We start from the raw sequence: 27336 nt of genomic DNA, 5'->3' as shown, positions 1-27336 counted from the left end.
GTGAGAGAGATGCAGGAGGGGTGTGAGCGAGAAGCGGAGGGGAGTGAGAGAGATGCAGGGGGAGTGAGAGAGATGCAGGAGGGAGTGAGAAAGATGCAGAAGGGAGTGAGAAAGATGCAGAAGGGAGTGAGAGATAAGCGGAGGGGAGTGAGAGATGCAGGAGGGAGTGAGAGGGATGCAGGGGGAGTGAGAGCGATGCAGAAGGGAGTGAGAAAGATGCAGAAGGGAGTGAGAGAGATGCAGGAGGGAGTGAGAGAGATGCAGGAGGGAGTGCGAGAGATGCAGGGGGAGTGAGAGAGATGCAGAAGGGAGTGAGAAAGATGCCGAAGGGAGTGAGAAAGATGCAGAAGGGAGTGAGAGATAAGCGGAGGGGAGTGAGAGATGCAGGAGGGAGTGAGAGGGATGCAGGGGGAGTGAGAGCGATGCAGAAGGGAGTGAGAAAGATGCAGAAGGGAGTGAAAGAGATGCAGGAGGGAGTGAGAGAGATGCAGAAGGGAGTGAGAGAGATGCAGGTGGAGTGAGAGAAATGCAGGAGGGAGTGAGAGAGGTGCAGGAGGGAGTGAGAGAGATGCAGAGGAGAGTGAGAGAGATGCAGAGGGGAGTGAGAGAGATGCAGGCGGGGAGTGAGCGAGAAGCGGAGGGGAGTGAGAGAGATGCAGGGGGAGTGAGAGAGATGCAGGAGGGAGTGAGAAAGATGCAGAGGGGAGTGAGAGAGATGCAGGAGGGAGTGAGAGAGATGCAAAGGAGAGTGAGATAGATGCAGAGGGGCGTGAGAGAGATGCAGAGGGGAGTGAGAGATGCTGAGGGGAGGAGGGGACTAAGACAGGTGCAGGAGGGAGTGAGAGAGATGCAGAGGGGAGTAAGAGAGGTGCAGAGGGGAGTGAGAGAGATGCAGAGGGGAGTGAGAGAGATGCAGAGGGGAGTTAGAGAGGTGCAGGAGTGAGTGAGGGAGATGCAGGAGGGAGTGAGAGAGATGCAAAGGGGAATGAGAGCGATGCAGGGGGAGTGACAGAAATGCAGATGGGAGTGAGATGCAGATACAGGAGGGAGTGAGAGAGATGCAGGAGGGAGTGAGAGAGATGCAGGAGAGGAGTGAGAGAGATGCAGGAGGGAGTGAGAGAGATGCAGAGGGGAGTGAGAGAGATGCAGGAGGGAGTGAGAGCGATGCAGGAGGGAGTGAGACAGATACAGGAGGGAGTGAGAGAGATGCAGGAGGGAGTGCGAGAGATGCAGGGGGAGTGAGAGAGATGCAGAAGGGAGTGAGAAAGATGCCGAAGGGAGTGAGAAAGATGCAGAAGGGAGTGAGAGATAAGCGGAGGGGAGTGAGAGATGCAGGAGGGAGTGAGAGAGATGCAGGGGGAGTGAGAGAGATGCAGGTGGAGTGAGAGAAATGCAGGAGGGAGTGAGCGAGGTGCAGGAGGGAGTGAGAGAGATGCAGAGGAGAGTGAGAGAGATGCAGAGGGGAGTGAGAGAGATGCAAAGGAGAGTGAGAGAGATGCAGAGGGGAGTGAGAGATGCTGAGGGGAGGAGGGGAGTAAGACAGGTGCAAGAGGGAGTGAGAGAGATGCAGAGGGGAGTGAGAGAGATGCAGGAGGGGAGTGAGCGAGAGGCGGAGGGGAGTGAGAGAGATGCAGGGGGAGTGAGAGAGGTGCAGGAGGGAGTGAGGGAGATGCAGGAGGGAGTGAGAGAGATGCAAAGGGGAGTGAGAGCGATGCAGGGGGAGTGACAGAAATGCAGAAGGGAGTGAGATGCAGATACAGGAGGGAGTGAGAGAGATGCAGAGGGGAGTGAGAGCGATGCAGAGGGGAGTGAGAGAGATGCAGGAGGGGAGTGAGCAAGAGGCGGAGGGGAGTGAGAGAGATGCAGGGGGAGTGAGAGAGATGCAAAGGGGAGTGAGAGCGATGCAGGGGGAGTGACAGAAATGCAGATGGGAGTGAGATGCAGATACAGGAGGGAGTGAGAGAGATGCAGAGGGGAGTGAGAGCGATGCAGAGGGGAGTGAGAGAGATGCAGAAGGGAGTGAGAGAGATGCAGAATGGAGTGAGAGATGCAGGAGGGAGTGAGAGAGATGCAGGAGGGAGTGAGAGAGATGCAGGAGAGGAGTGAGAGAGATGCAGGAGGGAGTGAGAGAGATGCAGGAGGGAGTGAGAGAGATGCAGAGGGGAGTGAGAGAGATGCAGGAGGGAGTGAGAGAGATGCAGAGGGGAGTGAGAGCGATGCAGAGGGGAGTGAGAGAGATGCAGAAGGGAGTGAGCGAGATGCAGGAGGGAGTGAGAGAGAAGCAGGAGGGAGTGAGAGAGACGCAGGGGGAGTGAGAGAGATGCAGAAGGGAGTGAGAAAGATGCAGAAGGGAGTGAGAAAGATGCAGAAGGGAGTGAGAGAGATGCGGAGGGGAGTGAGAGAGATGCAGGAGGGAGTGAGAGAGATGCAGGAGGGAGTGAGAGAGATGCAGGGGGAGTGAGAGAGATGCAGAGGGGAGTGAGAGAGGTGCAGGAGCGAGTGAGAGAGATGCAGGAGGGAGTGAGAGAGATGCAAAGGGGAGTGAGAGCGATGCAGGGGGAGTGAGAGAAATGCAGACGGGAGTGAGAGAGATGCAGGAGGGAGTGAGAGAGATGCAGAGGAGAGTGAGAGAGATGCAGGAGGGAGTGAGAGAGATGCAGGAGGGAGTGAGAGCGATGCAGGAGGGAGTGAGAGAGATGCAGAAGGGAGTGAGAGAGATGCGGGGGGTGTGAGAGAGATGCAGAAGGGAGTGAGAAAGATACAAAGGGAGTGAGAGAGAGGAGGAGGGGAGTGAGAGAGATGCGGAGGGGAGTGAGACATGCAGGAGGGAGTGAGAGAGATGCAGGAGGGAGTGAGAGAGATGCAGAGGGGAGTGAGAGAGATGCAGGAGGGAGTGAGAAAAATGCAGAGGGGAGTGAGATAGATGCAGGAGGGAATGAGAGAGATGCAGGAGGGAGTGAGAGAGATGCAGAGGGGAGTGAGGGAGATGCAGAGGGGAGTGAGAGCGATGCAGGGGGAGTGACAGAAATGCAGATGGGAGTGAGATGCAGATGCAGGAGGGAGTGAGAGAGATGCAGAGGGGAGTGAGAGCGATGCAGAGGGGAGTGAGAGCGATGTAGAGGGGAGTGAGCGAGATGCAGGAGGGAGTGAGAGAGAAGCAGCAGGGAGTGAGAGAGACGCAGGGGGAGTGAGAGAGATGCAGAGGGGAGTGAGAGAGATGCAGGAGGGGAGTGAGCGAGAGGCGGAGGGGAGTGAGAGAGATGCAGGGGGAGTGAGAGAGGTGCAGGAGGGAGTGAGGGAGATGCAGGAGGGAGTGAGAGAGATGCAAAGGGGAGTGAGAGCAATGCAGGGGGAGTGAGGGATGCTGAGGGGAGGAGGGGAGTAAGACAGGTGCAGGAGGGAGTGAGAGAGATGCAGAGGAGTGTGAGAGAGATGCAGAGGGGAGTGAGAGAGATGCAGAGTGGAGTGAGAGGGATGCAGAGGGGAGTAAGAGAGGTGCAGAGGGGACTGAGAGAGCTGCAGAGGGGAGTGAGAGAGATGCAGAGGGGAGTGAGAGAGGTGCAGGAGCGAGTGAGAGAGATGCAGGAGGGAGTGAGAGAGATGCAAAGGGGAGTGAGAGCGATGCAGGGGGAGTGAGAGAAATGCACACGGGAGTGAGAGAGATGCAGGAGGGAGTGAGAGAGAAGCAGGAGGGAGTGAGAGAGACGCAGGGGGAGTGAGAGAGACGCAGGGGGAGTGAGAGAGATGCAGAAGGGAGTGAGAAAGATGCAGAAGGGAGAAAGATGCAGAAGGGAGTGAGAGAGATGCGGAGGGGAGTGACAGAGAGGCAGGAGGGTGTGAGAGAGATGCAGAGGGAGTGAGAGAGATGCAGAAGGGAGTGAGAAAGATGCAGAAGGGAGTGAGAGAGATGCAGGAGGGAGTGAGAGAGATGCAGAAGGGAGTGAGAGAGATGCAGGCGGAGTGAGAGAAATGCAGGAGGGAGTGAGAGAGATGCAGAGGGGGGTGAGAGAGATGCAGGGGAGTGAGCCAGAGGCGGAGGGGAGTGAGAGAGATGCAGGGGGAGTGAGAGAGATGCAGGAGGGAGTGAGAGAGATGCAGAGGGGAGTGAGAGAGATGCAGAGGGGAGTGAGAGATGCTGAGGGGAGGAGGGGAGTAAGACAGGTGCAGGAGGGAGTGAGAGAGATGCAGAGGCGTGTGAGAGAGATGCAGAGGGGAGTGAGAGAGATGCAGAGGGGAGTGAGAGAGATGCAGAGGGGAGTAAGAGAGGTGCAGGGGGGAGTGAGAGAGATGCAGAGGGGAGTGAGAGAGGTGCAGGAGCGAGTGAGAGAGATGCAGGAGGGAGTGAGAGAGATGCAGGAGGGAGTGAGAGAGATGCAGGGGGAGTGAGAGAGATGCAGAACGGAGTGAGAAAGATGCAGAAGGGAGTGAGAAAGATGCAGGAGGGAGTGAGAGAGATGCAAAGGAGAGTGAGAGAGATGCAGAGGGGATTGAGAGATGCTGAGGGGAGTAAGAGAGGTGTAGAGGGGAGTGAGAGATGCTGAGGGGAGGAGGGGAGTAAGACAGGTGCAGGAGGGAGTGAGAGAGATGCAGAGGGGAGTGAGAGAGATGCAGAGGGGAGTGAGAGATGCTGAGGGGAGTAAGAGAGGTGTAGAGGGGAGTGAGAGATGCTGAGGGGAGGAGGGGAGTGAGAGAGATGCAGGGGGAGTGAGAGAGATGCAGGAGGGAGTGAGGGAGATGCAGGAGGGAGTGAGAGAGATGCAAAGGGGAGTGAGAGCGATGCAGGGGGAGTGACAGAAATGCAGATGGGAGTGAGATGCAGATACAGGAGGGAGTGAGAGAGATGCAGAGGGGAGTGAGAGCGATGCAGAGGGGAGTGAGAGAGATGCAGAAGGGAGTGAGAGAGATGCAGAAGGGAGTGAGAGATGCAGGAGGGAGTGAGAGAGATGCAGGAGGGAGTGAGAGAGATGCAGGAGAGGAGTGAGAGATATGCAGGAGAGAGTGAGAGAGATGCAGAGGGGAGTGAGAGAGATGCAGGAGGGAGTGAGAGAGATGCAGGAGGGAGTGAGACAGATACAGGAGGGAGTGAGAGAGATGCACAGGGGAGTGAGAGCGATGCAGAGGGGAGTGAGAGAGATGCAGAAGGGAGTGAGAGATGCTGAGGGGAGGAGGGGAGTAAGACAGGTGCAGGAGGGAGTGAGAGAGATGCAGAGGCGTGTGAGAGAGATGCAGAGGGGAGTGAGTGAGATGCAGAGCGGAGTGAGAGAGATGCAGAGGGGAGTAAGAGAGGTGCAGAGGAGAGTGAGAGAGATGCAGAGGGGAGTGAGAGATGCTGAGGGGAGTAAGAGATGCTCAGGGGAGGAGGGGAGTAAGACAGGTGCAGGAGGGAGTGAGAGAGATGCAGAGGAGAGTGAGAGAGATGCAGAGGGGAGTGAGCGAGTTGCAGAGAGGAGTGAAAGAGATGCAGGGGGAGTGAGAGAGATGCAGGAGGGAGTGAGAAAGATGCAGAGGGGAGTGAGATAGATTCAGGATGGAGTGAGAGAGATGCAGGAGGGAGTGAGAGCAATGCAAAGGAGAGTGAGAGAGATGCAAAGGAGAGTGAGAGAGATGCAGAGGGGAGTGAGAGAGGTGCAGGAGCGAGTGAGAGAGATGCAGGAGGGAGTGAGAGAGATGCAAAGGGGAGTGAGAGCGATGCAGGGGGAGTGAGAGAAATGCAGACGGGAGTGAGAGAGATGCAGGGGGAGTGAGAGAGATGCAGAACGGAGTGAGAAAGATGCAGAAGGGAGTGAGAAAGATGCAGAAGGGAGTGAGAAAGATGCAGGAGGGAGTGAGAGAGATGCAAAGGAGAGTGAGAGAGATGCAGAGGGGAGTGAGAGAGATGCAGAGGGGAGTGAGAGATGCTGAGGGAAGGAGGGCAGTAAGAGCGGTGCAGGAGGGAGTGAGAGAGATGCAGAGGGGAGTGAGAGATGCTGAGGGGAGTAAGAGAGGTGCAGAGGGGAGTGAGAGATGCTGAGGGGAGGAGTGGAGTAAGAGAGGTGCAGGAGGGAGTGAGAGAGACGCAGATGGGACTGAGAGATGCTGAGGGGAGTAAGAGAGGTGCAGAGGGGAGTGAGAGATGCTGAGGGGAGGAGGGGAGTAAGAGAGCTGCAGGAGGGAGTGAGAGAGATGCAGGAGGGAGGGAGAGAGATGCAGAGGGGAGTGAGAGATGCAGGACGGGAGTGAGCGAGTTGCGGAGGGGAGTGAGAGAGATGCAGGGGGAGTGAGAGAGATGCAGGAGGGAGTGAGAAAGATGCAGAGGGGAGTGAGATAGATTCAGGATGGAATGAGAGAGCTGCAGGAGAGAGAGAGAGATGCAAAGGAGAGTGAGAGAGATGCAAAGGAGAGTGAGAGAGATGCAGAGGGGAGTGAGAGCGATGCAGAGGGGAGTGAGGGATGCTGAGGGGAGGAGGGGAGTAAGACAGGTGCAGGAGGGAGTGAGAGAGATGCAGGGGGAGTGAGAGAGATGCAAACGGAGTGAGAAAGATGCAGGAGGGAGTGAGAGAGATGCAGAGGGGGTGAGAGAGATGCAGAGGGGAGTGAGAGATGCTGAGGGGAGTAAGAGAGGTGTAGAGGGGAGTGAGAGATGCTGAGGGGAGGAGGGGAGTAAGAGAGGTGCAGGAGGGAGTGAGAGAGATGCAGAGGAGAGTGAGAGAGATGCAGAGGGGAGTGAGAGAGGTGCAGGAGGGAGTGAGAGAGATGCAGGAGGGAGTGAGAGCGATGCAGGGGGAGTGAGAGAGATGCAGAAGGGAGTGAGAGAGATGCAGGAGGGAGTGAGAGAGATGCAGAAGGGAGTGAGAGAGATGCGGGCGGAGTGAGAGAGATGCAGAAGGGAGTGAAAAAGATGCAAAGGGAGTGAGAGAGAGGAGGAGGGGAGTGAGAGAGATGCGGAGGGGAGTGAGACATGCAGGAGGGAGTGAGAGAGATGCAGGAGGGAGTGAGAGAGATGCAGAGGGGAGTGAGAGAGATGCAGAAGGGAGCGAGAAAGATGCAGAAGGGAGTGAGAGAGATGCAGAGGGGAGTGAGAGCGATGCAGGGGGAATGAGAGAGATGCAGAAGGGAGTGAGACAGATGCAGGAGGGAGTGAGAGAGCTGCAGGGGGAGTGAGAGAGATGCAGAGGGGAGTGAGAGAGATGGAGGGGAGTGAGAGAGGTGCAGGAGGGAGTGAGAGAGATGCAGAGGGGAGTGAGAGCGATGCAGGGGGAGTGAGAGAGATGCAGAAGGGAGTGAGAGAGATGCAGGAGGGAGTGAGAGAGATGCAGGAGGGAGTGAGAAAGATGCAGGAGGGAGTGAGAGATGCTGAGGGGAGCAAGAGAGGTGCAGAGGGGAGTGAGAGAGATGGAGGGGAGTGAGAGAGGTGCAGGAGGGAGTGAGAGAGATGCAGGAGGGAGTGAGAGAGATGCAGGAGGGAGTGAGAGAGACGCAGATGGGAGTGAGAGCGATGCAGAGGGGAGTGAGAGAGATACAGGAGGGAGTGAGAGAGATGCAGGAGGGAGTGAGAGAGATGCAAGAGAGAGTGAGAGAGATGCAGGAGGGAGTGAGAGAGATGCAGGAGGGAGTGAGAAAGACGCAGAAGGGAGTGAGAGAGTTGCAGGAGAAGTTAGAGAAATGCAGGAGGGAGTGAGAGAGATGCAGGAGGGCGTGCAGGAGAGTGACAATGGGAAATGTAATGGAAGGCAGATAAAAACATGAGGGATATGTCGGAAAGCATGATGGCAAAAGGAACATGAAGCAAGAAGGAGAGACAGCGAGGGAGCAAGGGGGATGTTGGAGAAATAATCAATCTGATGGGAGAACCAGGTAAAAGAAAGAGTAAAACAGTTGTAAGCAGGAGTGATGATAGACAATGTCAAGAGCAATCAGGAGAGAGTAAGGGAATGAGGGAGGCAAAAAGAGAGACCACTCCTGTGATATTTCCATATGTAGTGCTCTTAGTATTGGATTTACTCAAGTGATGAGTAATCAGTAATATTACCGATTATTAACAGATAGCAGTATGACAGGTCTACTCCAACCAATACTTGCAGAAATATGAATGCAATATGACCGTACAGAAGGAAAGCTGATGTTCTCAACTCCTATGCACTGAAGACACAATCCAATTGTAAAACTACATAATTGAGTCTTAACTCTTTGAATGTCTCCGCTTTGCCAAATTTCATTTACTGTACTTTTTATTGTAAAGTCAACTGGAATGATCTGACATTTGGGGAATTATGTAGTAAAATTGCTCAAATTCCTTTTAATGAAGGTCAACCTGCTTATTATCCCTCGGTTTTGAATAGACGGAACCTCCTCTCTCAGGGTAGAATGACAGTCAAAAGCCAATTATTACTCTTTGTAATAGACTCCCCCATCAACCCATGTCAAAATGTACAACGACAGGTGAAATGAACACTCAAACTGTGTTGAATACACACTCCCAACTGCTTTGTTAAGACTGAACAAGGGCAAAAGTAATTTTTTCTAAATGGTTGACAGTAACTCATGATTTAAATGTACAGAGAGTAATTCGAAGAATCGTTGCTATGAAACTGGACCTCTGAGTACAAATGAAAGCATCAATCTTACTTTAAAAAGAATACTATTCAGAGAACTTTCAGGGTTATATATCAAATTTGGAAATGAATATTTATTAAGAATATTGATACTGTGAAACTTTTACCTGGGTGAGTTTTATTCTTTACTCTGGTAGCAAGGATTGGTACTAAACTGGACAAATGAGGCTTTTCACTTACTCATTTGGTTTATTCACTAAGGTATTCTTAGTCCCTTAGTTGCTTTCAGTCTCTTGACAGTTTGACTATCTTAATCCGTTTCAGTTTCTTGGTCAGTTTCATTCCCCTAGTCAACTGCACTCCCTTCATCAGTTTTAATCTTTCGGTCTGTTCCAATCTTTCAGTTGCACTCTGTCAATCAGTTTTAATTTGTTGGTTTGTTCCGATCGCTCAGTGGCGCTCTCTCGGTCAGTTTTGGCCTCTCGGTCTGTTTCAATCTCACAATTAAGCTCTCTTGGTCAGTTTTAATCACTTGGTCTGCTCTGATTTTGCAGTTAATTGCACTGTCTTGGTCAGTTTCACTTCCTTGCTAAGTGTTTCGTTGCCTTGGCTGTTTCTGTCTTCCCTTGATCTCCTTTAAAAGAGAGCTGTCAACATTGTTGTGCACCCACTGACTAGTAATTGTGGACAATGAAGAGACGTGCATCGTGTCCCTTCATGCCCTTATAAAACCTGGAACATGTCTCTTTAAACCCTGATAAAACCTAGAACTTGTCTCTTTAAACCCTGATAAAACCTGGAACTTGTCTCTTTAAACCCTTATAAAACCTGGACCATGTCTCTTTAAACCCTTATAAAACCTGGAACATGTCTCTTTAAACCCTGATAAAACCTAGAACTTGTCTCTTTAAACCCTGATAAAACCTGGAACTTGTCTCTTTAAACCCTTATAAAACCTGGACCATGTCTCTTTAAACCCTTATAAAACATGGACCATGTCTCTTTAAACCCTGATAAAACCTGAAACTTGTCTCTTTAAACCCTTATAAAACCTGGACCATGTCTCTTTAAACCCTTATAAAACCTGGACCATGTCTCTTTAAACCCTTATAAAACCTGGATCAAGTCTCTCTGAACCCTCATAAAACCTGGACCATGTCGCTTTAAACCCTGATAAAACCTGGAACTTGTCTCTTTAAACCCTGATAAAACCTGGAACTTGTCTCTTTAAACCCTTATAAAACCTGGACCATGTCTCTTTAAACCCTTATAAAACCTGGACCATGTCTCTTTAAACCCTTATAAAACCTGGACCATGTCTATTTGAACCCTGATTAAACCTGGAGCATGTCTCTTTAAACCCACATAAAACCTGGACCAAGTCTCTTTAAACCCTTATAAAACCTGGACCCTGTCTCTTTAAACCCTTATAAAACCTGGACCATGTCTCTTTAAACCCTTATAAAACCTGGACCATATCTCTTTAAACCCTTATAAAACCTGGACCATGTCTCTTTAAACCCTGATAAAGCCTGTAGCATGTCTCTTTAAACCCTTATAAAGCCTGGACCAAGTCTCTTTAAACCCTTATAAAACCTGGACCATGTCTCTTTAAACCCTCATAAAACCTGGACCATGTCTCTTTAAACCCTCATAAAACCTGGACCATGTCTCTTTAAACCCTTCTAAAACCTGGACCATATCTCTTTAAACCCTTATAAAACCTGGACCATGTCTCTTTAAACACTTATAAAACCTGGAACATGTCTCTTTAAAAAATAATCATACCGAGACCAGGTCTCTTTAAACCCTTATAAAACCTGGACCATGTCTCTTTAAACCCTTATAAAACCTGGACCATGTCTCTTTAAACCCTTATAAAACCTGGACCATGTCTCTTTAAACCCTTATAAAACCTGGACCATGTCTCTTTAAACCCTTATAAAACCTGGACCAGGTCTCTTTAAACCCTTATAAAACCTGGAGCATGTCTCTTCATACCCTCATAAAACCTGGACCAAGTCTTTTTAAACACTTATAAAACCTGGAACATGTCTCTTTAAAAAATAATCATACCGAGACCATGTCTCTTTAAACCCTTATAAAACCTGGAGCATGTCTCTTTAAACCCTGATAAAACCTGGACCATGTCTATTTAAACCCTTACAATACCTGGACCATGTTTCTCCATAAGTCTTTTTTCCAATGGGAAAGACTCCAGTTGCTCTTCATTACTGATTGGTTTAATACCTGCTAGCAGTTTGATTGGCTTTTTTGTGTCTTTTAGTAATAATAGTGGCCAACACAGTATTCAAAGTGCAATCTTGTCAATGTTTTATCAAGTACCAATTTCATCTCCTTGGACGTCTACACCCCTGCTCAGCAATAGGTCTGAACAAAGTATCTGTTTACATTTTTGGTCGTGAACTGGCGCACTTTATTTTCTTTCTGATGCACCTTATTGGATGGATCTTCCCCAAAATGATTGTTCCCACCATATTCTGTGCTGTCTCCATACACTTAATGCTACAAGAGCAATATATCATTCATTGACATGTTTGAAACTGATTGTCCACCACTGATTATGTGGATATTCTACATTGCAAACCAAGCCAAGAAAAAGAGATGAAGATTACATCGAAGACCTACTGCAGTATTCTGTTCTTCCACCTCCTTCTTTAGGATGTCAGTAAGAATCGAAGATGACTCTGGAATTACGGTTGTTGTCCGTTCATCTCTGGATAACCTGCGACTTAGTGATCCATCCTTCCATCTCTTCTGTCAAGAATAATAATGGATAATAACAATTTAATCACTTCAGTTTTGAGTAATATATGGCTATAGAAAATGAAGTACTTTTCTTTATGAAGCATAGCCACTGTTGTATTGTCGGAGGTCATGTGGTAAGCTCCAGGAATACAGTCAACCATGTTGGCAACCCTAGGGTGCCAGTACATTGGGAGAGACTGCTTTTCAGACACCACAGGCAGCTGCCTAAACAGCAGCCGCCAACAAAAAGGTAAGATTTGTCTGACTCATGTGGAGCCAGGAGGATCTCCTCCCTCCTCCCTGGTCCAAGGAATTCCTGAACCAGAGATTAATCATGAGAAGTACTCAAGCAGGAGATAGAAGGGGTACAATCAATTGGTTCCGGTAAGGAAAAAGAGAGCGTGACAGTCCACGGATAAACAGGCTGATTAGATCGAATTTGCAACTAAAGACGAAACATTTAGTGCTTACAGGGTAGATGAAAATGAATACCATGGCAAATATAAAGATCTACCTAAGAGGGTGTAAGAGGGAAAGTTAACAAAATGTAATGGGAAATGTTTTCGATATGTATCTTAGTAAGGGAATAATCAAGGTCGGGCTAGAGATGAAGCTTGTCTTGGAAGGTGAGAGAATGGCAGAGATGCTAAATGAGTACTAGAGGGGAAATGAGGAGAGTTATTTTTTCCCACAGAGAATTAATATCTGGAAGCAGATTCCGCAGAAACTTTCAAAAGGCAATTGGACATGTACTTGAAGAGGAAGGGTATGGGGGTGGGGGGGGGGGGGAAAGCTGGAGGGTGCGACTAAATTGGATAGCTCTGTTAAACAGCTGGCACAGGCACGATGGGCTGAATGGCCTCCTTCTTTGCTGTAAGGAAGAAAAAGTACTTCTCACACGGGAGGTGGATATTGGACTTGGTGAACTACCAGAGGTTGTTGTAGAACTGTTCATAAACGTATCTATTCAGAGAGAAGTGGGTCTAAAGATGTTACTGAAACTGAAGGTAGGTTGGACCACCAGGACTTGATGGTTTATATTTGAGGGTCCAGAAGGATACTCATAAAGAAACTAAGAGGCTGTGACTTTAATCTGTGCCAAAGGATTGGCGGGCGTTAAATTTGAAACTTTTCTTCAAAAACAAGGCTGGGATAAGAAAGACAATATTGCATTGATCTAGCACTTTGTCACATCTCCAGGCGATCTGAAAGCCTTTGCAACCAATGGATTACTTCCGAGGTGCAGTCATTGGGCTGAATTTTCCCGGTCCCATGGAGATGGGTTTGGAGGTGGGACTGAGAGCAAAATAAGAGAATCTTGTGTCGGGATAGCACCCCAATGCAATCCCACCTCCAAGCACTCTTGCTGATGGTGGGGGTCTGTCCGGCACGGCCTACCTGCCTGGCATGGGCAACCCACTTGGGGCCAAATTGGTGATGCCGCCAGGATCTTACCAGCAGAGAATGGGCCCCCCGCTGAGGCTGAAGTCCGGTCATTGCCTGGAGACAGCCTCCCAGTGGCAGCACCTGAAGCCAGCGAGGCCTCCTTCAATTCCGCTACCCACCCCACCCCCAGAGCTCCAGAAGGCCACAGCTATGGCCGCAGGCCATCCTGTTTAGGAGCTCCCCCTCCGTGCTGATGGCCTTCAGAGGGTGCTTCAATCTCGGGGCTGCTGGCCAGTCATCACTGCTGGCCCTCCTACTGGGCAAGCCGGTTCCCTGGTCCACCTGCCATCCTTAATTGGACAGGGACCCAGGAAGCAGCTTCCTAATTGGCTGCCTCCGGGAAGAGCGTGTCCAATGTCCAGCCATGGCCACGGCCACTTCTGGGTTCCCGACCCGGAATTCAACTCAATATCGGGGTCCCGACTATCTCAGCAAAATCCAGCCCAATTGTTATGACAAGTGCAGTAACCAATTTGCAAGGTCCCACAGAGAGAAAAAACTTGCATTTATATAGCGCCTTTCATGACCTCAGGATGTCCCAAACCACTTTGCACACAGTAAAGTACTTCTGGAGCACAATTACTGACTGCACTCTGTACTGCACTGAAGTGTCAGCCTAGGTTATGTGCTGAAGTCCTGTAGTGGGGCTTGAACCCACCGCCTTCTCCTCTGAGGTGTGGGTGCTATTACTGAGCACGGCTGACACCTCAATAGCAAACAAATGACCAGATAGTCTCTGTTTGGTAGTATTAGGAGAGGGATGAATGTTGGCCAGGACACTGGGAGAACTCCCCCGCTCTTCTTCATATGGTGCCATGGGATCTTTCATGTCCATTGGAGCTGGTAGATGGGACCTCGCTTCAACATCTCATCTGACGGATGGCGCCTCTGACAAAGCAACACTCCCTCAGTACTACACTGGAGTAATGGCCTTGATCATATGCTCAAGTCTCTGGAGTGGGACGTGAACCTTGAACATTCTGACACAGAGGTGAGACTGCTGTTAATGGCCCAATTGGCCAAGTCAGAAAATTATAGCCTAGTTCCGTCTTAGTTCAATTGTTGCTAACAACTACTGTATGACAGGATGAAATTAATACTCTTGGGGAAGCATGTTAACCAAGCCAATCAACACAGATTTCTAAAATGTAGACCATGAGTTGAGAGGTTAGGGAAGAGAGGATGTGTTGGATAAGGATTTACAAAGAACATTTGATATGGTACCATGTTACGACCTCTGTGAGATTGTTAATGTTAAAAATAGGAGATATGAACCCCCAGACTAATTTAAAGAATTATATGACAAGATGTCACATTTTAAGACTTTGATTATAACAATTAAACTAAAAGAAATTCCCATTAATTCAATCGTACTTTGTAAGAAGCTGATGCCCCAAATTATATTTTAGACTATAACCTCTGCCCCCATTTTGTTCCCTTTTTCTTTGCAGATTTCAGTCTCACTCTTGGTTTTCTCTTGTTTTTCCTTTCGGATGATAGCCGTTCATCATTCTGCCATTCGCATCTCCTCTAGACACATCTTTTGTTTCTTTACTTGTCCCATTACCACTCCCTTTGGCCCTGCATACCACCTCTTTTATCATTTAATCTCTCCTGCCTTCCACCCTCCCCCATTTCACTTGCTCAAAACCTATGACATCTCTCAGTTCTGCTGTAAGGTCATTTACCTGAAACATTCACTCTGTTTCTCTCTCCACAGAGTATTTCCAGCATTCTCTGCTTTTATTTATGATTAAGTGGCCTGCTTCGGTGTAACAAAGGCATGATTCACCTTGGCTCAATTAACGTGCTATAATTCTAAGATGCCCTTTAATGTTTTTTTTGTATTCATCTTTTTGTAGGATGTGGGCATTGCTGGCTAGGTCAGCATTTATTGCCCATCCTTAACTGCCCTTGAACTGAGTGCCTTACTAGGTGACTTCACAGGGCAGTTGAAAGTCTGGAATCACATGTAGAATGGCAGATTCCCTTTCCTAAGGACATTAGTGAACCAGATGGTCTTTTACAACAATGGTTTCACAGTCACCATTAGCCTAGGTTTTTTGTTGAACTCCAAATTTTATTAATTCAACTTTCACTATTTGCCAGGGTGGGATTCAAACCCATGTCCCCAAGGTGATTAGCCTAAGTGCTGGAGTACGAGTCCAATGACATTACCATGACACCACCACCTCCCCTAGCTCCAGTTTAGTGTTACCTATTTATTGCTACTTGATTTAACCTCATCATGTTTCGTACAATTTGTAACCTTGGGGGGGTCCTGCATAATGGGCATTGGACTCAGTTTCTCAACCAAGATACTGATGCTCTTCTGCTCAAGTCTCCAGAGAATAGAGACTCCAATCCTTCAGTTCAAATCAGAGCACACTTATCACTTTGTCAGACCATTAGTTATGTGATTTGTAGCCCCATGTGATCTAAACCACCTCAAAGGGGAAGAAAGGGAGGTGAAACATACCTTGACTCACTTTATATAGACCAGTAGTTGGCTGGCAGTCAATTCGGATGCAATAGCACAGTTTGAAGGAGTTCAAGGTTGAAACCACAAGTGAGGAGGAAGTCAAGCAGTTAATAAAGCAACTGGGACCCTTGGGACTGGATTGCAGTCGCTAAGACACATGAGCCTTCTGCATAACTCCACTTTGTGAATCAGCTTCACAGATACACAGTCTCTCCAGCACATTTTGAGTCTCCCAGGTTCTTGATCAGTTCTCACAGGCTCAGTGACTAATTAAAATGTGCAAATAAGGTTCCCTTTTGTTCTTGGAAATGCAGCCTCCTTCCAATGACTTTGTCATTTAAAGTTTCTTTTCAACATTTAAGCACAAAGGGACTGCATTTCCACATGGCATTCCGGCAAGTGAAAAATGCAAGGCTGGATTGCATTTACTTTAATGCAAGGAGTCTTACTAATAAGGCAGATGAATTGAGGGTATTGATTAGCACATGGGATTATGATATTATTGCTGTCACAGAGACATGGTTGAAGGAGGGACAGGACTGGCAACTCAATATTCCAGGGTACAGAATCTTCAGGCGTGACAGGGGAGGGGATAAAAGAGGAGGTGGTATTGCACTGTCGATCAAGGAGTCAATTACTGCAGTAAGGAGAGATGATATCTTAGAAGGTTCCTCAAATGAGGCCATATGGGTAGAACTAAGAACAAAAGGGGGGCAATCACTTGGCTGGGCGTGTACTTCAGGCCACCAAACAGTCAGGGAGAGATAGAGGAATAGATATGTAGGCAAATCTCAGAGAGATGTAAAAATAATAGGGTAATAATAGTAGGGGATTTCAACTTACCTAATATCAACTGGGATAGTCTTAGTGCAAAAGGCTTAAAGGGGGAGGAATTCTTAAAATGCATAGAAAAGAGCTTTTTGAGCCAGTACCTAGAAAGTCCTACAAGAGAAGGGGCAGTACTGGACCTAATTCTAGGGAATGAAGCTGGACAAGTGGTAGAAGTATCAGTGGAGGAGCATTTTGGGGATAGTGACCATAACTCTGTAAGATTTAAGGTAGTTATGGAAAAGGACAAAGACGGGTCAGAAATACAGGTATTGAATTGGGGGAAGGCTGATTTCAATTTGATAAAACAGAATTTGGCCAAAGTGGACAGGGAGCAGCTACTTGTAGGAAAGTCTACATCAGGCCAGTGGGAGTCATTCAAAGAGGAAATAGTGAGGGTTCAGAGCCAACATGTACCCGTTAAGGTGAAGGGGAGGACCATCAAGTCCAGGGAACCCTGGATGTCAAGGGAGATAGAGGATTGGATCAGGAAAAAAAAGGAGGCTAATGGCACATTCGGAGTGCTAAAAACAGCGGAGGCCCTAGAGGAGTATAGAAAGTGTAGGGGGTACTTAAAAAAGTAATTAGAAGAGCGAAGAGGGGACATGAAAAAACACTGGCGGGCAAGATAAAGGAAAATCCCAAGGCGTTTTATAAGTATATTAAGGGCAAGAGGACAACCAGGGAAAGAGTGGGGCCCATTAGGGACCAAAGTGGCAATCTGTGTGTGGAGCCGGAGGACATAGGTGAGGTTTTAAATGATTACTTTTCATCTGTGTTCACTATGGAGAACAACAATGTAGGTGTAGAGATCAGGGAGTTGGATTGCGATATACTTGAACATATTAACATTGAAAGGGAGGAAATATTAGATATTTTAGTGGGCTTAAAAGTGGATAATTCCCCAGGCCCAGATGAGATGTATTCCAGGTGGGGGTAGGCGGTGGCGTAGTGGTATTATCACTGGCCTAGTGACCCAGAGACCCAGGGTATTGATCTGGAGACATGGGTTCAAATCCCACCACAGCAGAAGGTGGAATTTGAATTTAATTAATAAATCTGGAATTAAAAGCTAGTCTAATGATGGCCATGAAACCATTGTCGCTTGTTGTAAAAAACCATCTGGTTCACTAATGCCCTTTAGGGAAGGAAATCTGCTGTCCTCCAACCTACATGTGACTCCAGACCCACAGCAATGTGGTTAACTCTTACATGCCCTCTGAAATGGCCTAGCAAGCCACTCAGTTGTATCTAACTGCTACGAAGTCAATAAAAAGGAATGAAACCGGACGGACCACCCGGCATCGACTTAGGCACCGGAAACGACAACGGCAAACCCAGCCCTGTCGACCCTGCAAAGTCCTCCTTACTAACATCTGGGGGCTTGTGCCAAAGTTGGGAGAGCTGTCCCACAGACTAGTCAAGCAACAGCCTGACATAGTCATACTCACGGAATCATACCTAACAGACAATGTCCCAGACACTGCAATCACTATCCCCGGGTATGTCTTGCCCCACCGGCAGGACCGACCAAGCAGAAGTGGCGGGACAGTGGTCTACAGTAGGGAGGGAGTTGCCCTGAGAGTCCTCAACATCGACTCCGGACCCCATGAAGTCTCATGGCATCTGGTCAAACATGGGCAAGGTAACCTCCTGCTGATTACCACCTAACGCCCTCCCTCAGCTGATGACTCCGTACTCCTCCATGTTGAACACCACTTGGAGGAAGCACTGAGGATGGCAAGGGCAAAAAATGTACTCTGGGTGGGGGACTTCAATGTCCATCACCAAGAGTGGCTTGGTAGCACCACTACTGACCAAGCTGGCCGAGTACTAAAGGACATAGCGGGTCTGCGGCAGGTGGTGGGGGAACCAACACGAGGGAAAAACATACTTGACCTTGTCCTCACCAGTCTGTCTGCCGCAGATGCATCTGTCCATGACTGTATTGGTAGGAGTGACCACCGCACAGTCCTTGTGGAGACGAAGTCCCGCCTTCACATTGAGGATACTGTCCATCGTGTTGTGTGGCACTATCATCGTGCTAAATGGGATAGATTTCGAACAGATCTAGCAATGCAAAACTGGGCATCCATGAGACTGTGGGCCATCAGCAGCAGCAGAATTGTACTCAACCACAATCTGTAACCTCATGGCCCAGCATATTCCCCATTCTACCATTACCATCAAGCCAGGAGACCAACCCTGGTTCAATGAAGAGTGCAGGAGGGCATGCCAGGAGCAGCACCAGGCATACCTCAAAATGAGGTGTCAACCTGGTGAAGCTACAACACAGGACTACATGCATGCAAACTGCATAAGCAGCATGCAATAAACAGAGCTAAGCGATCCCATAACCAACGGATCAGATCTAAGCTTTGCAATCCTGCCACATCCAGTCGTGAATGGTGGTGGACAATTAAACAACTAACTGGAGGAGGTGGCTCCACAAATATCCCCATCCTCAATGATGGGGGAGCCCAGCACATCAGTGCGAAAGATAAGGCAGAAGCATTTGCAAAAATCTTCAGCCAGAAGTGCCGAGTTGATGATCCATCTTGGCCCCCTCCTGAAGTCCCCAGCATCACAGATGCCAGTCTTCAGCCAATTCGATACACTCCGCGTGCTATCAAGAAACGACTGAAGGCACTGTATATTGCAAAGACTATTGGTCCTGACAATATTCCGGCAATAGTACTGAAGACCTGTGCTCCATAACTTGCCGCACCCCTAGCCAAGCTGTTCCAGTATAGCTGCAACACTGGCATCTACCCTGCAATGTGGAAAATTGCCCAGGTATGTCCTGTACACAAAAAGAAGGACAAGTCCAACCCGGCCAATTACCGCCCCATCAATCACTCTCAATCATTACTCTCAATCATCAGTAAAGTGATGGAAGGTGTCATCAACAGTGCCATCAAGCAGCACTTGCTTCGCAATAACCTGCTCAGTGATGCTCAGTTTGGGTTCCGCCAGGGCCACTCAGCTCCTGACCTCATCACAGCCTTGGTTCAAACATGGACAAAAGAGCTGAACTCAAGAGGTGAGGTGAGAGTGACTGCCCTTGACATCAAGGCAGCATTTGACCGAGTATGGCATCAAGGAGCCCTAGCAAATCTGGAGTCAATGGGAATCAGGGGGAAAACTCTCCACTGGTTGAAGTCATACCTAGCGCAAAGGAAGATGGTTGTGGTTGTTGGAGGTCAATCATCTGAGCTCCAGGACATCACTGCAGGAGTTCCTCAGGATAGTGTCCTAGGCCCAACCATCTTCAGCTGCTTCATCAATGACCTTCCTTCAATCATAAGGTCAGAAGTGGGGATGTTCGCTGATGATTGCACAATGTTCAGCACCATTCGCAACTCCTCAAATACTGAAGTAGTCCGTGCAGAAATGCAGCAAGACCTGGACAATATCCAGGCTTGGGTTGATAAGTGGCAAGTAACATTTGCGCCACACAAGTGCCAGGCAATGACCATCTCCAACAAAAGAGAATCTAACCATCTCCCCTTGACAGTAAATGCCACTATCAACATCCTAGGGGCTACCAATGACCAGAAACTGGAGTAGCCATATAAATACCATGACTACAAGAGCAGGTCAGAGGCTAGGAATCCTGCAGCGAGTAACTCACCTCCTGACTCCCCAAAACCTGTCCACCATCTACAAGGCACAAGTCAGGGGTGTGATGGAATACTCTCCACTTGCCTGGATGGGTGCAGCTCCAACAACACTCAAGAAGCTCGACACCATCCAGGACAAAGCAGCCCGCTTGATTGGCACGCCATCCACAAACATTCACTCCCTCCACCACCAACACACAGTGGCAGCAGTGTGTACCATCTACAAGATGCATTGCAGCAACGCACCAAGGCTCCTTCGACAGCACCTTCCAAACCCGCGACCTCTACCAACTAGAAGGACAAGGGCAGCAAATGCATGAGAACACCACCACCTGCAAGTTCCCCTCCAAGTCACACACCATCCTGACTTGGAACTATATTGCCGTTCCTTCACTGTCGCTGGGTCAAATTCCTGGAACGCCCTTCCTAACAGCACTGTGGGTGTACCTACCACACATGGTCTGCAGCGGTTCAAGAAGGCAGCTCACCACCACCTTCTCAAGAGAAAGTAGGGATGGGCAATAAATGCTGGCCTGGCCAGCGATGCCCACATCCCATGAATGAATCAAAAAAATGGCTGTTACGTTAGGCAAGGGAGGTGATAGGAGGGGCTCTGACACAAATGCATTTGGGGGAGGCAGTGGTGTAATGGTAATGTCAGTGGACTAGTAATGCAGAGGTCCATGCTAGTTCTCTGGGGGCATGGGTTCAAATCCCACCATGGTAGATGATGAAATTAGAATTTACAGTTAAAATGCTTGTCTAATGATGACTGTGAAACCATTGTTGTTGGGCGGCACAGCAGCGCAGTGGTTAGCACCGCAGCCTCACAGCTCCAGTGACCCAGGTTCAATTCTGGGTACTGCCTGTGTGGAGTTTGCAAGTTCTCCCTGTGTCTGTGTGGGTTTCCTCCGGGCGCTCCGGTTTCCTCCCACAAGCCAAAAGACTTGCAGGTTGGTAGGTAAATTGGCCATTATAAATTGTCCCTGGTATAGGTAGATGGTAGGGGAATATAGGGACAGGTGGGGATGTGGTAGGAATATGGGATTAGTGTAGGATTAGTATAAATGGGTGGTTGATGGTCGGCACAGACTCGGTGGGCCAAAGGGCCTGTTTCAGTGCTGTATCTCTAAAACTAAAACTAAATTTTCAGATCCTCCCAGGCCACGGGAGAGGTGCCAGAGGACTGGAGGACAGCGAATGTGGTGCCATTATTCAAGAAGGATAGCAGGAATAAACCAGGTAATTACAGGCTGGTGAGCCTAACATCAGTGGTTGGGAAACTATTGGAAAAAATTTCTGAGGGACAGGATTAATCTCCACTTGGAGAGGCAGGGAATCATCAGGGATAGTCAGCATGGCTTTGTCAGGGGAGATCGTGTCTAACTAACTTGATTGAATTTTTCGAGGCGGTGACTAGATGTGTCGAGGGTAAAGCAGTTGATGTAGTCTACATGGACTTCAGTAAGGCATTTGATAAGGACCTGCATGGGAGATTGGTTAAGAAGGTAAGAGCCCATGGGATACAGGGCAATTTGGCAAATTGGATCCAAAATTGGCTTAGTGGCAGGAAACAGAGGGTAATGGTCAAGGGCTGTTTTTGTGAGTGGAAGCCTGTGACCAGTGGTGTATCACAGGTATCGGTGCTGGGACCCTTGTTGTTTGTAGTGTACATTAATGATTTAGACGTGAATATAGGAGGTATGATCAGTAAGTTCGCAGATGACACCGTCAGGGGAAGGAGAGGGAACCAGCAGGAAGTGCAGGGATCCCCTGTGGCCGTTTCCCTCAACAACAGGTATACCGTTTTGGATACTGTTGCGGGGGACGACTTACCAGGGGTAAGTAATGGGGTACAGGTATCTGGCACAGCGTCTGTCCCTGTTGCTCAGAAGGGAAGGGGGAAGAGGAGCAGAGCATTAATCATTGGGGACTCCATAGTTAGGGGAACAGATAGGAGGTTCTGTGGGAACAAGAGAGACTCACGGTTGGTGTGTTGCCTCCCAGGTGCCAGGGTTCGTGATGTCTCTGATCGTGTTTTTGGGATCCTTCAGGGGGAGGGGGAGCAGCCCCAAGTCGTGGTCCACATAGGCACCAACGACATAGGTAGGAAGAGAGATGGGGATTTAAGGCAGAAATTCAGGGAGCTAGGGTGGAAGCTTAGAGCGAGAACAAACAGAGTTGTTATCTCTGGGTTGTTGCCCGTGCCACGTGAGAGCGAAGCGAGGAATAGGGAGAGAGAGGAGTTGAACACGTGGCTGCAGGGATGGTGTAGGAGGGAGGATTTTGGTTTCCTGGATAATTGGGGCTCTTTCTGGGGAAGGTGGGACCTCTACAAACAGGATGGTCTTCACCTGAAACAGAGGGGTACCAATATCCTGGGGGGGAGATTTGTTAGTGCTCTTCGGGGGGGTTTAAACTAATTCAGCAGGGGAATGGGAACCTAAATTGTAGTTCCAGTGTACAGGATGTTGAGAGTAGTGAGGTCAGGGATAAGGTTACAAGGACGCAAGAGGGCACTGGCAAGCAAGAACCTGGTTTAAAGTGTGTCTACTTCAACGCCAGGAGCATCCGGAATAAGGTGGGTGAGCTTGCAGCATGGGTTGGTACCTGGGATCTCGATGTAGCCATTTCGGAGACATGGGTAGAGCAGGGGCAGGAATGGATGTTGCAGGTTCCGGGATTTAAATGTTTCAGTAAGAACAGAGAAGATGGTAAAAGAGGGGGGGGTGTGGCATTGTTAATCAAGGAGAGTATTACAGCGGCAGAAAGGACCTTTGAGGACTCGTCTACTGAGGTAGTATGGGCCGAGGTTAGAAACAGGAGAGGAGAGGTCACCCTGTTGGGAGTCTTCTATAGACCTCCGAATAGTTCCAGAGATGGAGAGGAAAGGATAGCGAAGATGATTCTCGACAGGGGGGAGAGTAACAGGGTAGTTGTTATGGGGGACTTTAACTTTCCAAATATTGACTGGAAATACTATAGTTCGAGTACTTTAGATGGGTCAGTTTTTGTCCAGTGTGTGCAGGAGGGTTTTCTGACACAGTATGTAGACAGGCCAACCAGGGGCGATGCCACATTGGATTGCGTGTCCTTGATAAGTATGTACCTGTCAGGCAGGGAGGAAGTTGTCGAGCGAGGGAGCCGTGGTTTACTAAAGAAGTTGAAGCGCTTGTCAAGAGGAAGAAGAAGGCTTATGTTAGGATGAGACGTGAAGGCTCAGTTAGGGCGCTTGAGAGTTACAAGCTAGCCAGGAAGGATCTAAAGGGAGAGCTAAGAAGAGCAAGGAGAGGACACGAGAAGTCATTGGCGGATAGGATCAAGGAAAACCCTAAGGCTTTCTATAGGTATATCAGGAATAAAAGAATGACTAGAGTTAGATTAGGGCCAATCAAGGATAGTAGTGGGAAGTTGTGTGTGGAATCAGAGGAGATAGGGGAAGCGTTAAATGAATATTTTTTGTCAGTATTTACAGTAGAGAAAGAAAATGTTGTCGAGGAGAATACTGAGATTCAGACTACTAGGCTAGATGGGATTGAGGTTCACAAGGAGGAGGTGTTAGCAATTTTGCAAAGTGTGAAAATAGATAAGTCCCCTGGGCCAGATGGGATTTATCCTAGGATTCTCTGGGAAGCCAGGGAGGAGATTGCAGAGCCTTTGTCCTTGATCTTTATGTCGTCATTGTCGACAGGAATAGTGCCAGAAGACTGGAGGATAGCAAATGTTGTCCCCTTGTTCAAGAAGGGGAGTAGAGACAGCCCTGGTAATTATAGACCTGTGAGCCTTACTTCGGTTGTGGGTAGAATGTTGGAAAAGGTTATAAGAGACAGGATTTATAATCATCTTGAAAAGAATAAGTTCATTAGCGATAGTCAGCACGGTTTTGTGAAGGGTAGGTCGTGCCTCACAAACCTTATTGAGTTTTTCGAGAAGGTGACCAAACAGGTGGAGGAGGGTAAAGCAGTGGATGTGGTGTATATGGATTTCAGTAAGGCGTTTGATAAGGTTCCCCACGGTAGGCTATTGCAGAAAATACGGAAGTATGGGGTTGAAGGTGATTTAGAGCTTTGGATCAGAAATTGGCTAGCTGAAAGAAGACAGAGGGTGGTGGTTGATGGCAAATGTTCATCCTGGAGTTTAGTTACTAGTGGTGTACCGCAAGGATCTGTTTTGGGGCCACTGCTGTTTGTCATTTTTATAAATGACCTGGAAGAGGGTGTAGAAGGGTGGGTTAGTAAATTTGCGGATGACACTAAGGTCGGTGGAGTTGTGGATAGTGCCGAAGGATGTTGTAGGGTACAGAGGGACATAGATAGGCTGCAGAGCTGGGCTGAGAGATGGCAAATGGAGTTTAATGTGGAAAAGTGTGAGGTGATTCACTTTGGAAGGAGTAACAGGAATGCAGAGTACTGGGCTAATGGGAAGATTCTTGGTAGTGTAGATGAACAGAGAGATCTTGGTGTCCAGGTACATAAATCCCTGAAAGTTGCTACCCACGTTAATAGGGCTGTTAAGAAGGCATATGGTGTGTTAGCTTTTATTAGTAGGGGGATCGAGTTTCGGAGCCACGAGGTCATGCTGCAGCTGTACAAAACTCTGGTGAGACCGCACCTGGAGTATTGCGTGCAGTTCTGGTCACCGCATTATAGGAAGGATGTGGAAGCTTTGGAAAGGGTGCAGAGGAGATTTACTAGGATGTTGCCTGGTATGGAGGGAAGGTCTTACGAGGAAAGGCTGAGGGACTTGAGGTTGTTTTCGTTGGAGAGAAGGAGGAGGAGAGGTGACTTAATAGAGACATATAAGATAATCAGAGGGTTAGATAGGGTGGATAGTGAGAGTCTTTTTCCTCGGATGGTGATGGCAAACACGAGGGGACATAGCTTTAAGTTGAGGGGTGATAGATATAGGACAGATGTCAGAGGTAGTTTCTTTACTCAGAGAGTAGTAGGGGCGTGGAACGCCCTGCCTGCAACAGTAGTAGACTCGCCAACTTTAAGGGCATTTAAGTGGTCATTGGATAGACATATGGATGAAAATGGAATAGTGTAGGTCAGATGGTTTCACAGGTCAGCGCAACATCGAGGGCTGAAGGGCCTGTACTGCGCTGTAATGTTCTAATTCTAAAAAAAAAAAATTGGTGGTGTCGTAAATAGTGAGGAGGAAAGCCTTAGATTAAAGGACGATATAGATGGGCTGGTAAGATGGGCGGAGCAGTGGCAAATGGAATTTAATCCTGAGACGTGTGAGGTAATGCATTTTGGGAAGACTAACAAGGCAAGGGAATATACAATGGATGGTAGGACCCTCGGAAGTACAGAAGGTCAGAGGGTCCTTGGTGTACTTGTCCATAGATCATTGAAGTCAGCAGCACAGGTAGATAAGGTGGTTAGGAAGGAATATGGGATACTTGTCTTTATTAGCCGAGGCATAAAATATAAGGGCAGGGAGATTATGATGGAGCTGTATAAAACGCTAGTTAGGCCTCAGCTGGAGTACTGTGCACAGTTCTGGTCACCACACTATAGGAAGGATGTGATTGCACTGGAGAGGGTGCAGAGGAGATTCACCAGGATGTTGCCTGGGCTGGTGCATTTCAGCTATGAAGAGGGACTGAAAAGGCTAGGGTTGTTTTCCTTAGAGCAGAGAAGGCTGAGGGGAGATATGATTGAGGTATACAAAATTATGAGGAGCATTGATCGGTTCGATAGGAAGAAACTTTTTCTCTTAGTGGAGGGGTCAATAACCAGGGGGCATAGATTTAAGGTAAGGGGCAGGAGGTTTAGAGGGGATTTGAGGAAAATTTCTTTCACCCAGAGAGTGGTTGGAATCTGGAGCGCACTGCCTGAAGAGTTGGTTCAGGCAGGAACCCTCACAGCATTTAAGAAGTATTTAGATGAGCACTTGAATTGCCATAGCATACAAGGCTACGGGCCAAGTGCTGGAAAATGGGATTAGAATAGATAGGTGCTTGATGGCCAGCACAGACACGATGGGCCAAAGGGCCTGTTTCTGTGCTCTATAACTCTATGACTCTATGGCGTATTGAACCACTATTCCACCAATGGAGGAAGATCTGTGCCTACCGGTGGCCAGGAGAAATATTTACATGTGGGGTTCCTGGGTCAGTTCATTTGCATATCCACTGTAGCCGCGATTGGCGTAAATCCAGTGTAAAATGAGTGTAATCTGCTGAAGTGCATGAAAATGAGAGTGCAGCCTTTACAAAGATGGTTCAGCCTGCATACTTCAGTAGCAGAGTGGGGGACAACCAGGTGGGGAAGGAGCAGTGCTCAACTCATTCATTTGACTCTCAGATAACTTCACTCCATCTCTCCCTAATCCTTGATCATACTTTTCAGGAATGGCTACATTGGAATTTTTAGACAAAAGAAAGACCGAGGTTTAGTTCAGCTTCTGCCAGCCAGGCGAGCCCGATGCAATCAATGTTGATGAATCATGACCATCAGTCTCTATCAATTGATCTACAACAGACCCAGACATGACACTCCACTTTTACCACAGTAGCTGGCAAGGTCAGCGGCATATTGTCAGCCTCAGGTTAGCGACTTAACACTAACGCTGTCGACCTGTGATCATTGTGAAGGTTCACACAGCCACAAATCATCCCCTTCTCTCTCTCTTTAATCCCAAGGCGATAATGTTCACCCACTCACAGCTTGTACCCTCCTTACCTGTAGATCCACCACAGCCACAAAGGGCACAGGAGGAGGAAGATGACAAAGAACAGAGATGTAACAACCTCCGTTATGAATTACGATAATGATGAAGAGGGAGATAAAGGAGGACTAAAGTCCACCATGTGTTCTACTGCCCCAACTCCTGCTTGTTGCAATACAGAAAATGCAGCAGCCAATTTGTGCACAGCAAGGTTCCCTAAACAGCACTGTGATAAATGACCAGATCATCTGTTTTTTCCATTCTAAACAAAAATAAATATTGACCAGGTTAGGGGAGAACTTCCCTGCTCTTCTTCAAAATAATGGCATGGGAACATATACATCCACCTGAACAGGCAGACAGGGCCTCGATTTAATGTCTCATCTGAAAGATGGCACCACCAATAGTGCAGCACTCCTTCAGTACTGCGCTGGAGTGTCAGCCTAGATTCTGAGCTCAAGTCCTTGGACTGGCTCTCCAATGGTCCTCTCTATGATCTAGTAGAGGCATGTGTCTCCTTGTAGCAGTCCTCTGCTGTGCTTCGGGTCACTTTTAGTGGGGCCATTATCCATGGAAGCAGAGGGTAGGCTTTACTCAGAAGCCATTCGTTGACCTGACTTTCTTCTTTAGGGAGGATGGAATTTCGAAGGATGAATGCCTTGTGACAACTTCCAGCATATCTGCCGTTGACACACAAGATTCTCAGCATGCTGTCATGTACTTGGGCAAGTGGTGGAATCAATGCAGTTGGCCTCAGTGGTTTGGGTGAGGGGGAGTAAATCTGGCAGACTTCCCACTGCTGATCACTCTCCAGTGGCCTCGCCCATTGCAGGTGTGTGTGAGAGTATGTGTGTGTGTGTGAGTGTGATAGTCTACAGCCCATCTGATCAGCCCCAACCCTCCTCAACTGCCCATGCCATCTGAAATATATCCAACTTTCCCTGGGAGACTGGGCCTGTATTCTCTAGAGTTTAGAAGA

The 27336-nt window shown here is 48.5% G+C and overlaps 1 protein-coding gene across 5 annotated transcripts in view; it reads right to left on the bottom strand.

The window, feature by feature from the left end:
* Nucleotides 1-27336, bottom strand: part of LOC137358635 (rho guanine nucleotide exchange factor 25-like) — a 392023-nt gene that overhangs the window by 121933 nt on the left and 242754 nt on the right. For 4 of the 5 annotated variants that reach the window (XM_068024767.1, XM_068024769.1, XM_068024770.1 and 1 more), the window contains one exon: nucleotides 11181-11309. In XM_068024767.1, the coding sequence (XP_067880868.1) occupies nucleotides 11181-11309 (129 nt within the window). The remainder of the gene's footprint in view (nucleotides 1-11180; nucleotides 11310-27336) is intronic. The other variant, XM_068024768.1, reaches the window with a different exon arrangement.

This window comes from Heterodontus francisci, chromosome X, assembly GCF_036365525.1.
Source record: "Heterodontus francisci isolate sHetFra1 chromosome X, sHetFra1.hap1, whole genome shotgun sequence".
In the NCBI taxonomy this organism is placed as follows: Eukaryota; Metazoa; Chordata; class Chondrichthyes; order Heterodontiformes; family Heterodontidae; genus Heterodontus; species Heterodontus francisci.
The sequence above is the reverse complement of the archived record's forward strand: the minus strand, read 5'-3'. Positions and strand labels throughout refer to the sequence as shown.